At 60.2% G+C, this 13,095-nt stretch overlaps 1 protein-coding gene across 3 annotated transcripts; it reads left to right on the forward strand.

Moving 5' to 3' along the window:
- The first annotated feature begins 448 nt into the window (after nucleotides 1-448).
- On the forward strand, nucleotides 449-12,686 carry KLHL36 (kelch like family member 36). Of its 3 annotated transcripts, none has more exons than XM_042970316.1 (5): nucleotides 449-524; nucleotides 2,812-2,890; nucleotides 7,135-8,208; nucleotides 9,756-9,913; nucleotides 11,938-12,686. In XM_042970316.1, exons 2-5 carry the CDS (start codon nucleotides 2,828-2,830, stop codon nucleotides 12,581-12,583), a joined length of 1,941 nt encoding a protein of 646 aa, XP_042826250.1. In that variant the 5' UTR covers nucleotides 449-524; nucleotides 2,812-2,827; the 3' UTR covers nucleotides 12,584-12,686. The 3 variants fall into 3 exon arrangements, with proteins under 3 accessions (XP_042826250.1, XP_042826251.1, XP_042826252.1); XM_042970317.1 differs by lacking the exon at nucleotides 449-524 and adding an exon at nucleotides 597-722; XM_042970318.1 differs by lacking the exon at nucleotides 449-524 and adding an exon at nucleotides 861-912.
- Nucleotides 12,687-13,095: the final 409 nt, after the last annotated feature.

Consider the following 13,095-nt stretch of genomic DNA (forward strand, 5'->3'; position numbering starts at 1 on the left):
GGGGTGGGGCTGCGGCCGAGGGTGGGCGCTCCGGCCCCGCCCCCTCCCGCGGCCGCGCTCACCGCTCCCCCTCCTCCGGCCGCGCGCACCGCCCCCAACTCCCCCGGCCGCGCGCACCACGGCCTCCCTCCCCCGGCCGCGCGCACCGCCCCCTCTTCCCCCGGCCGCGCGCACCACCGCCTCCCGCCCCCGGCCGCGCGCGCCTCCCTTCACCGCCCCCCTCCTGCCGCGCGCGCCTCCCCCCGCCCCTCCCGCCTCGCGCGCCTCCCTCCCTCCCCCGGCCGCGCGCGCCCTCCTCCCTCCCCGGCGCAGGCCCCGCCTCGGCGCCGCCTGAGCCCACCTCCTCGTGGCCGCCGCCATTGGCCGCGCGCGCCGCCTCCGCCCTCGGCCTCGCACTTCCTGGCGGAGCCATGGCTGCGCAGCCGGCCGGTCCCGGGGCTCCGGCGACCCGGCCCCGCCGCCGCGCCCGTCCGGTCCCGCCGCCGCCGGGGGTCCCCGCGCCGCTCCCGTAGCGCGCCCTCCAGGTGGGCCTCCGCGCGCGCCGTCGGGGGATCCGGGGAGTGGGGAGGGCCCCCGCCCCGCGAGCGGCGACCCCCGGCCGCGCCGCCCCCTCCCCCTCCCGGCGTCCCGCGGTGCTGGGGGTGGGGGCGCGGCGGGAAGGGGAACACGGAGGGGCAGCGGCCGCCGCCGCAGGTGAGACAGGTGCGGCCTGCGCGGCCCAGGTGAGTGTCCCCGCGTCCCGCCGCGGGCGCCGGCCCGGCCGCGTCCCGACTCCGCCTGCTCGCCGCCCGCTCGAGCTGGCCCGGCGGCCGTTGGGCCGCCAGTTCCGCCGGCGGGGGTGTGGGGGGGGGGTGTGGGTGCGAGCCAGCGACCGCGGCGGCCCCGAGACCCAGCCCTCGAGACCCGGGGCTGGTGAGTAGCGGCGGGTGTCCGAGGCCATGTCCCGATCGCCGAGGTCCGGCAGGTTCAGGGTAGAAACCCGGAGGCAGCTCGGAGAGCAGGCTCCCTGGGGACCCTCCGTCCGGACGTGGCCTCTGGTCCCATGTTTACTAAGAGATCTTGTAACGCGGAACTGGGGATCGCCGCTGCCCGTGCGGATGGCCTTGACCCCTTAAAGCACGCGAGGCGGCTGACACCCAGCGCTCCTGTACACATTGGCCCCAAACCGCTTGCCCCGAGACAAAAGGGAGCCTCCACCAAGGGGAACTCTCTTAAGAAATCTTGGCCTAGAAAAGAACGCTTTGAGCGCTGAGAGCAAACCTGAGCTCTGGCTGGTTGCGGGGGGGGGGGGGGGGGGGTTGGTGGGGGGGAGGGGTGCGGGGGGAGGGTTGTGGAGAGAGGGACCTGCTGCTTTCTCGGGTGTGACCTTGGACGGCCCCCTCCACCACCTGAGCGTCAGAGTCTCAGAGGGTGAAGGTAGAACATCCAGCAGGCCCGGCCGAATATTGATTTCCTTCCTTTCCCTCATGAACCCCCCAGCAGCCCAGGGGCAGTCAAAGGGGACAGGGGGGTGGGGACAGCTGGCCTTTGTCACAAAGTTGCTAGTTTGTCAGGGGAAATCTAGCTGTCCTTTCCTTCCCCAGGGAGCTGGACAGGATGGATTGTGCCCGAATGTATGTCCCCCATTATCTTGACACTGTGCTTACATTTTGTGACATTTTTCTTTATTAGCCTAGGCTGTTGGTTCAGTAGGTAGCAACTTAGCAAGGGGAAGAAATTCCTCGTTAAGCCCAGGGTGTGACTTGCTTAAGTCCCTTCTCGGTGCCCCCATGCCCTCCAGATCCCCTAAAGCCTACCTCTGTGCTATTGTTAGTGAGTTACTTGGCTGGAAGAAACTTTAAGGTGTCTGATTCACCCGCCCATCCCGGAGACGTGATTACGACGTCTGGAGGTGAACGTGAGCGTTTGGTTTTATACTGGGTGGTCCAGGCAGGGCCTAGGCCTTAGTAGAGGTTTCCTGCCTGTGGGCAATTTTTTTTTTTTTTTTTTTTTCTGTTTTGAATGGCCAGGCAGGGTAGCTTGGGGTTGAGAGCAAGGAGGCCCCCCTGGGTGGGAGGCCCAACCCCGCAGCTCCTTCCTGGCTGTGTGATGCTGGGCAGTAGCCTTGGACTCACGGGGTTTTTCCGGGGATTAAATCCGTGAAGACACAGGAAGGCACTTAAAGGAAAAGTACCTGTGTCGAGACCGTGAACGTGTTTTATACGTGGCAGTCATCACTGGGTCACAGCCCTGCCTTCGTCATGATCTTTCAAAAGTTAAGCTGTTCTCACAGACTGGGCCACGTCCAGCAGAGCTTTGCGGTGAAGGGCCCATGTCTGGCCACTTTTGGGGGCCGGACGGACCCGGGTTTGATTCCCAGCCGTTTACGAGCTTGGTGACTGGAGCTCAGCGTCCTCATCTGTAAAATGGGATGTGACATTAGCCTGGCCGAGTAGTTGCGGGACTTACACGAGACAGCCCAGGTAAATCCCTTAGCCGGGGTCTGCGGTCACTATATCTTGATCTGGCCGAAGGCCTAGTTGAGATCAAGCATCAGAAGGCAGGTATTTGTAGGAGGTGGGCTGTAAAAGACAGGATACTGTCAGATTTTAGTGACTAAAGGAACAACGTTAAGTCCACTGTCTGATTCTGATCACCTGAGTTTTTCAACTCAGCGTAAAAGAGTTCTCATTTCTGTACTGTCTTCTCTCCGTCTTTCCTCCGTGTAACTGGTTTCACCCTCGTCGTCCTCGATATCTGCCAGCAGCCTGCGATTACTGAATGACCTGGGGTTTATTACTGCACACTCAAAAATCCCTGTTCTTGTCCTAGGGCTGGGATCTCTTCTATGATGGAGGGAAGCCGGCAGACGCGAGTGTCACGGCCGTACAAGATCAGCGAATCTTCAAAGGTCTGTGAATGGCCGCTCGCCACCCTGTGCAAGTTGCCTACGAAGTGTGGTATTTTTCTGATGAGATCAGTCCTAAAGGCCAGACAGATTTTCTGTTCCCGGTGGTGGTATTAGCCTCCTTAACAATGAGTAGACAGGTAGCTCGGGCACGGGGTAGAAAACATCCGAAACTCAGAGCAGGAGCGTGAGGGACGTTAGAGATACACCTTGACTCGCTTGTTCTTTGCCTCAACTCAAAGATGTGGATGGGACAGAAGGAAAAAGCCATGGGATGTGTGTCCCCACTTGGGGGCCCCAAAACTCCAAGGACACGTCCATTGACAAGCCAGCACCTGACCTAGCTGTCGGGGTCACGTGTTGCGTACCTGGGTATTAAGGGCCCGGAGTCTTTCCCCCAGTCTGCCTTTCTGGGACCCTAGGAGCGAGTGAGGGTGGGTTCCCTATGGCCAGCCTACCAACCTGTGTCATGCTGGCCACATCAGGATCACCCTGGCAGGGGGGAACGTATCCAATTCAGAATGCACATGCCGGGCCCCACCCCAGACCTGCTGATTTACAATCTGAGAGCAGGACCTGGGAATCTATACTTTCAGCAGACCCGAGGCTACTATAAATAAGGATCGGGGGACCAATTTTCAGGCCAGTCTCCGTTCACACCTGTTCCTCTATAAATATCAGTAACACCTCTTTTTTTTCTTTTAAAAAAAAAATATTATTTTTTTTTTAAATTTTTTTTATCACCACTTTTCTTTAAAAGTGGCCCTTTTGGAGATTTAAATGTTCTGGTTACCTCAGCTCGTGCATTTTCACTGGAGCCAATATTGCCCCCACAATTGGTTCTTGGGAGAGGGGAGGGTATAAAAAGAATTCTCTTTTTTGCGATCAGAGAGCACAGCTATACGTACAGTTCACGTACAGATACACAGGATATGTGTGGCATTAGAATCTCACGGGCGCCGTTAGGAAAAAATATGTCAAAAGAAGACTGAAAAAAGACGGAGGTAACCACTTCAGATAAAGGGACCTGTGAGCAGCGTGTAGATTTGAGGGCAAAACAGAGGTTCTGCAGATGTGCATAGAAGGAAAACGAGGTAGAATTTTCAGGAGAGGTGGGTTCTCCGGAGAAACGGGCTCTTATTTCCATCTGAGTTACCGAGAAGGCTCTTGCCAAGCCCGGCTTTATCTGCCGCGAAAACCCAGAAAGGTCTCGCGGCTGTCTCAAAGAGGCTTTGTTTCAGAGCCTGGCTGCAGAGACAGTACGGCTTTCTGAGCGTGGTGATAGTGCTGGAAATCTTTGTCCCCGAAAGGCGCGTTCCGGGTTCGTTTCTGTCGGAATCTATCCCGTGGTTACATGGTATCCGTGTTTCTGACTCACTGTACTTAAAGAGGGCCCGGAGGGTAAGTGTAGCCTGGATTTTCTAGACGTCAAACACACCCAGGTAGCCAGCCCCCAGATTACAGCAGAGATTACCGGACCCTCCAGTCCCAGTCGCCAGCTTCCGCGACTGGAGTGTTGTCTGCCCTTGAACTCAATGCGAGTAAGGCTCCTTTCGCCGGTTCCTACGCCTCTGAGGTCTGGCCCTGTTGCTGCCTGTGAGCGGTAGGCTGTTCACCTTCCGGGCGCGATGGAGTCTTCCATTGTGTGACGGCCGCTGCTGGTTCATCTGCTCTGAAATGTGTTGATCCGTTCTGATGATGAATCCCGTTTGCATGTAAAACACTCCGTACGTGCTGCATTCTGGCTAGGGTTGGCTGCTGAGGGCCTGTGTTTCTTCTCTCCCGTCGCCTTGCCGCGGGTAGAGGCACTAAAATAGGGAATAAATGAACGAGTAAGAGTTAGCACCATCGAAGAGTGTGGGGTCGAAGCTTCTAGGTTTTAGGAAACGCTGCGACTCTGTTGCTGAGGTCCCTTTGAAACCGGGAGGTCGTGTTTGGTGTTTTTTGGTTTGGGGTTTTTTTTTTTCTTTTGAAAGTCTTCACCTCTGCCGCTGCACTGAAATATCCAGAAACGGGTTGTCACTGAGACCCAGGTGAAGAATGAAGCGTGCCTACTTAGCATGGAGACCCAGTTTTAGAAACAGTGGCTGCCCTTTTCCCTGCCCTGGCTCACTGGAGCAGATGGTCCTCTCCGCAGCTGTCATCTGGGGCTGTCCCCATCCCCCACCCCCTCCAGGGGGCTGGTTTTTCTTTTTACGCCGCAGCTGGGGGTCCTGTGTGCACCCATTGAAGTGTGCTGGCCCCACATGCCCACCAACTTACAGACAACCGGGGGCCTGGGGCGGGGGGCACACAGCCCACCTGACGCCCCTCGCTTCCGGGGGCTTTGAGCCTTCGCGGTCACGAGAGGGGCTGCCGGTGTGGTGCTTGGACGCTTCCTTCCTCGAGTCCGCACCCGAGAGGGGCCCGGAGCCGGGGTGTGTTGCAGCCCAGACCGGGCCAGCCGGGCTCTCTCTGCCGGTAACCAGAATAGGCAGGGAGATCCACGTATGGAACCTCCGAGAAATCGTCCTGTGATGTGAGAACAACACAGCCTGGCTCTCCGCACTTGGATGGGAAGGCAGCTTCGGGCAGTACCTGTTAGGCGTCCACGTCACAAGTCCGAGAACGTTGCCCGCACCTGTAACCTAGAGGGAGCGGTGGGTGTTGGGAGTGGCCGGGTGAGGAGGGACCGCGGGGAAACAGTTATTACCCCCGTCACACCTGCTGAGCCCTCAGCCCACCTCCCCTCACCCGCACCACCTCCCCTTTGAGGCTCGGTGCCCGGCCAGCCCTGTCTGCCGACACCCTCAAATAGACCAGCTACGTCACCCATGTGCCTGGACGGCCTGTGCCTCCCTGTACTGAATTTCGTGGTGTTTCTGATGTAAATAAACCGGGCGGTGTGTGGATCCCGAGCCCCCGGAGCCTGATTGGCCTTCCAAGGATGGAGACGCTGCTGCCTGGGTCTGACGTGGCCTCGTACCCTCCAAAGCACGTGGCAGGCAGACAGGACTCCGCAAACGTCTCCCGACCTGGATTGCTTGAATTGACCCATTTTCGTTGTTCACGTGAACTGATTTGTTGATTCCGGTGCCGTGTGGTGATTAAACGTTCGGGCTCCAGAATCAGACCTAGCCGCAAATCCCAGCCCTGCCTCTCAGCCACTGTGGGACTTTGGGCAAGTTTCCTAGTCTCTGAACCTCAGTTTCTCCTCATCTGGGAAATGGGCATGATTACAGACCTTCCCTTGGAGGAGGCTCATCGTGAGCCTCGAATGAGACAGCACATACCCAGCGCACAGTGCGAGATTCGTATAAGCCCCGCCCTGGGGAAGAGGCCGCGCTCCTGCACTTTTTCCCCAGAGCACTTTAGTCGGGATGCATCGCGGAGTCTCTGGGACCCGCCCCATCCCTGGACCCATCGATAGAAGTGGGAGCCCCTCGCATGGCTGGGCGCTAAGCATTTTCTACAACACGGAGCGAGCAGTCTTCCTTGGTGGGAGGCCTCCGTGGGAACCCTGGGTCTCCTGGAGCGGCGCCCCGTCCTCTTAACGTCCCATGCCGAGCGGTAAACGCCCTCCTCCGCTCTTGTGAGACCAGGAAAAGGGGGCTCAGAGGCTTCTCAGGGCTTTCTCAAGATCACACAGCTAGTATGTAGCAGACCTGGGATTCAAACCCAGCTTCTGTCCGTGTTTACAGGCTATACCTGAGCAACTGGGCTGCCCCTACGGGACGGCCATTTTTAAACCTATCTGCTCCGGACCCACAGTAAGAAAGAAAGGGGGCAGGGAGAGAAAAAATACAACTTTGAGGAACTGTGTTTAGAAAGAAAAAAAAAAGGAAAGACGAAAGAGGAAGAGAGATTACGTTTTTAGGGATTGTGTTTATAAAGAAAGACGGTAGGTCGGAAGGAAAGGAGAACGGTAAGTTTTTAGAAATTGCCTTTGCTAGGCCACATTGTTTGGTAAGTGATCTCTGCCCCCGCTGTAGGGCTCAAAGCCACACCCCGAGGTCAAGAGTGTCCTGCTCGGCGACTGAGCCAGCCGGGCGCCCCTTTAGGAGCTGGCATTTGAAAAGAAAGAAGGAACCCTACAGGGTGTGCACCGAATCGCTCTCGTTTTGCTCTCGTTTCGTTAAGTGCGGGTCGGGTCTTGAGGCCCCGGGTTGACCACGGGACCCTGCGGGGCGGGGCGGGGCGGGGCCGGGGACCGGGGGGCGGGGCTGCCGGCCGAGCCCTGACGCGCGCGCACGCGCTCTCGGCCGCAGGTGTACCACTGGGCCGACCATTCGACCACGGTGCTGCAGCGGCTGAACGAGCAGCGTCTCCGCGGCCTCTTCTGCGACATCGTCCTGGTGGCGGACGAGCAGCGCGTGCCGGCCCACCGCAACCTGCTGGCCGTGTGCAGCGACTACTTCAACTCCATGTTCACCATCGGCATGCGCGAGGCCTTCCAGAAGGAGGTGGAGCTCGTGGGCGCCTCGTACATCGGGCTCAAGGCCGTGGTGGACTTCCTGTACGGCGGGGAGCTGGCGCTGGACGGCGGCAACATCGACTACATCCTGGAGACGGCGCACCTGCTGCAGATCTGGACGGTGGTGGACTTCTGCTGCGAGTACCTGGAGCAGGAGGTGAGCGAGGACAACTACCTGTACCTGCAGGAGCTGGCCTCCATCTACAGCCTCAAGCGGCTCGACGCCTTCATCGACGGCTTCATCCTGAGCCACTTCGGCACGCTGTCCTTCACGCCCGACTTCCTGCAGAACGTCTCCATGCAGAAGCTGTGCGTCTACCTGAGCAGCAGCCAGGTGCAGCGGGAGTGCGAGCACGACCTGCTGCAGGCCGCCCTGCAGTGGCTGACGCAGCAGCCGGAGCGCGAGGCCCACGCCTACCAGGTGCTGGAGAACATCCACTTCCCGCTCATCCCCAAGAACGACCTGCTGCACCGCGTCAAGCCGGCCGTGTGCTCGCTGCTGCCCCGGGAGGCCAACTGCGAGGGCTTCATCGAGGAGGCGGTGCGCTACCACAACAGCCTGGCGGCCCAGCCGGTCATGCAGACCAAGCGCACGGCGCTCCGCACCAACGAGGAGCGCCTCCTGTTCGTGGGCGGCGAGGTCTCCGAGCGGTGTCTGGAGCTCAGCGATGACACCTGCTACCTGGACGCCAAGAGCGAGCAGTGGGTCAAGGAGACGCCCCTGCCGGCCCGGCGGAGCCACCACTGCGTCGCCGTGCTGGGGGGGTTCATCTTCATCGCCGGCGGCAGCTTCTCCCGGGACAACGGAGGGGATGCGGCGTCCAATCTTCTTTATAGGTATGACCCCCGCTGTAAACAGTGGATCAAGGTGAGATTAAAGCCAGATTATTTCTTTACTCTTGAGGACTTTTGCTCTCTTAACCTAGCCTTGACTGCCCCCCTTGCTCTCAGGCCCCGGCCCCCGTCCCGCCTCTGTTCCGACGGAGGAGGGGTGAGGACACAGGGGCGCGCCCGGCCCGAGCCCGCGCCCTGCCCGGGGCGGGGGAGGGGCGGGGGAGGGCCGAGCGGCCGCCGCGCAGGCGCAGGCGCAGTCGCAGTCGTCGTCCCCGTGCCAGGCCCTCCGATAGAACTTTCTGCGGGCGACACAGACGTTCTGTGCCTGTGCTCATACCCCGGCCACCAGCCACGTGTGGTGACTGAGCGCTCAGAATGCGGCCAGTGGGACCCAAGGACTCAATTTGGGGTTGTATTTCACTTGAACTAACTGACGTCTGCCCGAGTGTAAATGCCCGCCCGAGGCTGGTGGCTGCCATGCTGGACGGTGCCGGCCTAGAGGTTGGACCCAGGGTTCGGACGGTGTTCCCCCAGAGTCGCCCCAGAGCTCCCCCTTCGGGAAAGGTTTGGAGCTCGTTTGAGGAGGCCACGGAGGCTCCCGTCTGGTGGCAGCCGTGGCCAAGGCTGGGTCTCGGTGTCAGGCCCGAGTTCACACCCCAGCTGCGCCGAGTCGCTGCTGGGGATTTCAGACTGCTTCCTCGCCCTCCAGATTCCCAGCTTCCGCCTCTGGAAACGGGGTCCGTAGGGGGGGGGCGTGGACATCCAGAGGTCAGGGGCTGGGGCCGGTGGGGGTTGGCAAGCCCCTGGCACAGAGAAGGCAGTCCTCTCCTCCCACAAACACCTCCCCAGACCACGACCCTCAGAAACCGGGCTGCCTTTCTGCCCGTGCCTCTGCGCTTTTGCTTAACTCGGTGATTTTATCTGAGCGCGAAACTCGGAATGGGCTCCGGTGACCTTTCTGTTTTATTCTCGAAAGTCTGCAAACCACCCTGCAGCGTGTAGGTCCTGCCCCTCGAAAGAGGCCCCCTGTTTGGAGCCCGTCCTCCAGAGCTCCGTAGCAGGGGCAGCCTGCAGGTGCGGTCTCCTTTGGGACTGTGTTCTACTTGGATTATTTAAAAAAAAGAAAAAGTTGAGTCTTCTGCTTTTTAATTTCCCACTGATTGCCCCTTTCCGTCTGTCAACACGATAGCAATCAGCATTAATTCTAAAAGTGTCTGGTGTGGGAGGAGCAAGAGGAGAGATGAGTTTTTGTTCCAGGAAACCACTAAACCGGTCATTCTGAACCGTATGCTCTGCGGAATTCGAGTCCACAAGGTCAGCCGCTGCCCAGGCCGGCTGGGGGACTGTGTTCTCTGTCCCCTTCTCGGGGGACAAGGTCTCAAGGGTTCCGGGAGCTCTTGAGAAGTCCTGTCCGAAGAGCCCCTCTTTCGTCAAGGGTGACTCCCTTCCCCAGACGCGCTTGGCCACTGCCTGACCCTCCTGGGCTGTGCGTTCCACAGCATGCATTTGGGAGCCGAGTGCTCGATGCTGACGTTGTCCCGAGCGTGGGGAAGGGAAGGTACAGGTGTCCCGCCTCCGCAGGTGGCCTCCATGAACCAGCGCCGTGTGGACTTCTACCTGGCCTCCATCGAAGACATGCTGGTGGCCGTCGGTGGCCGGAACGAGAACGGAGCTCTTTCTTCAGTGGAGACTTACAGCCCCAAGACCGACTCCTGGTCCTACGTGGCCGGCTTGCCGAGGTGACTGGGGGCCGGGGCGGGGTTGGGGGGGGGGGCAGAGTCCTCAGGCAGGCTCTACTCTGGGGCTCCGGTTGTCCACCTCGTCTTGGCCTCTAATTTCAGGAAAAATCTCCTGGCTTGTAGCTAACTCTGGGTAGACTGTGGGGGCAGAGGGCGTGGTGGTAACAAGTCAGGGGACAGACCATCCAAGTGCAATGTCCCCTCTGCCGCCAAGACAGACGTCCCTCAGTTTCCAAGTCTGTTCACTCCTGGAGCTTCAGGGAGAGAGTGTTAGGTTCAGATAGCGAGGGCTTTCCCGAGAAACGTCCCTGAGCGTGGACCTGGGTTGGTCCTCGAGGTGACAGAATAGGGCTGTTGGGAGCGAGATGTTCCCAAGGAGCCTTCCCCCCGCCGGTCCACATCATCCGGCGTCCGGGGGCTCCCCGGGGTGTCCCAGGGCTCGGAGCTCCTCCTCCTCGGTTGCCCCGCGTGCCGGCGTGCACTCGGGGAGCCCCTGTCGCCCTGACGGGTGTAGCAGAAGGTGCCTGCCACTTAACGTTAGCAGTTCCCCGTGGCTGAGCGTGCAGGCACGCGTTCCGAACCAGTCTTGCTGTGGAACGCGTCCGGCGGTCTTGGGTGCGTCCCCAGGAGCTAGACGGGTGAGCCGTGTGAGCGTTTGATGGTGAATCCCACCGTCCTCCGGTCCCCAGTTACTACCACCTTCCTGTGGAGGTGGTAAGAAGCCGGTGGAGCAGTGCCTTTGGCAATTGGGATGACCGTGTGTCACCTCTGGGCCAAGTGCTTGATATGATGAGTCCCTTGATACCCAGGGACCTGGTGGGGTGGGGGTAGGCGCCCATGTAATCTGTCATCCAAACCAAGATGACAGTGAACCTTAACTGTAAATACCGACCCCGTCACCGTCAGACCAAGACCTGTGATCTCCTTAGGTTTAGGTACCTTTTTTTTTTTTTTTTTAAATCATCCCATTTTACAGATGGAGGAGTGAGGCTCAACGATAGTGATAAGAGCCCCTGCGGCCATCGCTGTGGGCCAGCTGGAGTGATTCACGTACCTAAACGCTAAAACAAACCTGATTTTTTTCTTTCTAAATGGGCCTTAAGGGTCCGAGGTTGGAGTAAACATAGCCCGTGATGCTGTAATCGTTAGTGCGTGTGCTGAGCTGTCAGCACAGAGCCCGACGCGGGGCTCGAACCCACCAACTGAGATCACATTCCGAGCCGAGGTTGGACGCTTAACGGACGGATCCACCAAGGCGCCCCCACACGGCACTTTTTAGAGCAGTTTTAGGTGTACGGAAAATCGAGCAGAAGGTACAGATTGTTCCCATAGACTCTCTCCCCTGAGCTCATTTCCTCTGCGCTACATTTGTTACAACTGACGCACCCAAATGGCTACAAGACACTCACCGAGGCCCACGCTAAGCGAAGGCTCGCTGTGTCGCCCGTGCTGTAGGTTTGGACAAATGTCAGGGGCGCGCCTCCACCCGCGCGCGCGTGTCACACAGAGTGTTTTCACTGTCCTGTGAGCCTCCTGTGCTCCACACATTCATCCCACCCGAGCCCCGGGCCCCGACGGCCCAAGGGTTTTTTTCACTGCCCCTGGAGTCTTTTCTGGAATGTTGCAGAGTTGAGGCTGTGCTTTGTTTCGTTCCCGTTTGCTGTATAATTTGAAGGGAACCTACGAGTGCCTCAGTCACACGGCCCCATTGTTTTTAGCTCTTACGCGAGGGATCTGCCGTGTCATTATCCCCGTCCTGACACGGGGAAATGGGCTGCGGGCACAGGCCGGGCGGTCTGGCCGCCGAGCCACGTGCGCACTTGCCCGCCCGGCTCCGCCGCTTTCTGTCCGGTGACAGCTGCCATCTGCAAAGCGTGCGGGGGCCGCCCGCGCCCTCCGTGATCCCCTCGGGGCCCCGCGGCCCCTCCCCCCCCCCCCCCCCCCCCGGCGAAGAGGGAAAGCGCGGGGCCCCGGCGCGGCGCTGAGCCCCCTCTATGTCTCCGTCCGTCCGTCTGTCTCCGCAGGTTCACCTACGGCCACGCGGGCGCCATCTACAAGGACTTCGTGTACATCTCGGGGGGGCACGACTACCAGATCGGCCCCTACCGCAAGAACCTGCTGTGCTACGACCACCGGACGGACGTGTGGGAGGAGCGGCGGCCCATGACCACGGCGCGCGGCTGGCACAGCATGTGCAGCCTGGGCGACAGCATCTACTCCATCGGCGGCAGCGACGACAGCATCGAGTCCATGGAGCGCTTCGACGTGCTGGGCGTGGAGGCCTACAGCCCGCAGTGCAACCAGTGGACCCGCGTGGCCCCCCTGCTGCACGCCAACAGCGAGTCGGGCGTGGCCGTGTGGCAGGGCCGCATCTACGTCCTGGGCGGCTACAGCTGGGAGAGCACGGCCTTCTCCAAGACCGTGCAGGTCTATGACCGCGACAAGGACGCGTGGAGCAGGGGCACCGACCTGCCCAAGGCCATCGCCGGCGTGTCTGCCTGCGTGTGCGCGCTGAAGCCGCGGCTGGAGGACAAGAAGAAGAAGGGCAAGGGCAAGAGGCACCAGGACCGGGGCCAGCGCCCCCGCGCCCCGCCCCCCCCGCTGGGCCTCGAGGGGCCCCGGGCCCCGCCGCCCCCTGCCGGAGGCCGTAGACCAGCCACGACCCCGTAGCGTCCGGACCCGTCACGTACCTCCTAGCAGCCTTTTTTACTTTGATGACGCTTGGTGTTTCTATGATATCACAGTAACCGATTAAATATTCTATATCATTTTACGGATCATGTTGCTCGAGTCATTAAACCTGGGCCCAGGCAGGAGACACAACCCTCCTCTCTGTGCAGGGCCCCTTCCTCCCTCGCGACGAATCCCCGAGGGTGCCGCCCCCCCCCCCCCCCAGTCCGCACCTCCCTCCACTTGGCTGAGCTTGTGCAAAATTCAGGTTCCGGAGCCCCACTTGAGAAGTATCCGTTGTAAAAGTACCGGGAGTGAGGGCGGAGGGGGTGCCTGGAGACTGTATTTCAACCAGTTCCCGGAATGACTGAGCACTCACTGGCCACGTCTGGCAAACCGCAGGCAAGGCCAAGTGCACTCGTGTCGTGAGTGGGGACACAGAGACCCCGACAGGGTGAGTGGGTGACGGAGTGACGCTCCCTAGACAGGCAGGACCTGGGACTTCTCACCAG

Source organism: Panthera tigris, chromosome E2 (genome assembly GCF_018350195.1).
Source record: "Panthera tigris isolate Pti1 chromosome E2, P.tigris_Pti1_mat1.1, whole genome shotgun sequence".
Lineage (NCBI taxonomy): Eukaryota > Metazoa > Chordata > Mammalia > Carnivora > Felidae > Panthera > Panthera tigris.

Excerpts from the sequence above, each read along its gene's own strand:
- KLHL36 (XM_042970316.1), top strand. The coding sequence starts at position 2,828 with ATGATGGAGGGAAGCCGGCAGACGCGAGTGTCACGGCCGTACAAGATC. Across the intron at positions 2,891-7,134 it reads AGATCAGCGAATCTTCAAAG|GTGTACCACTGGGCCGACCA; the intron begins GTCTGTGAATGG and ends TCTCGGCCGCAG. Across the intron at positions 9,914-11,937 it reads TACGTGGCCGGCTTGCCGAG|GTTCACCTACGGCCACGCGG; the intron begins GTGACTGGGGGC and ends CTGTCTCCGCAG.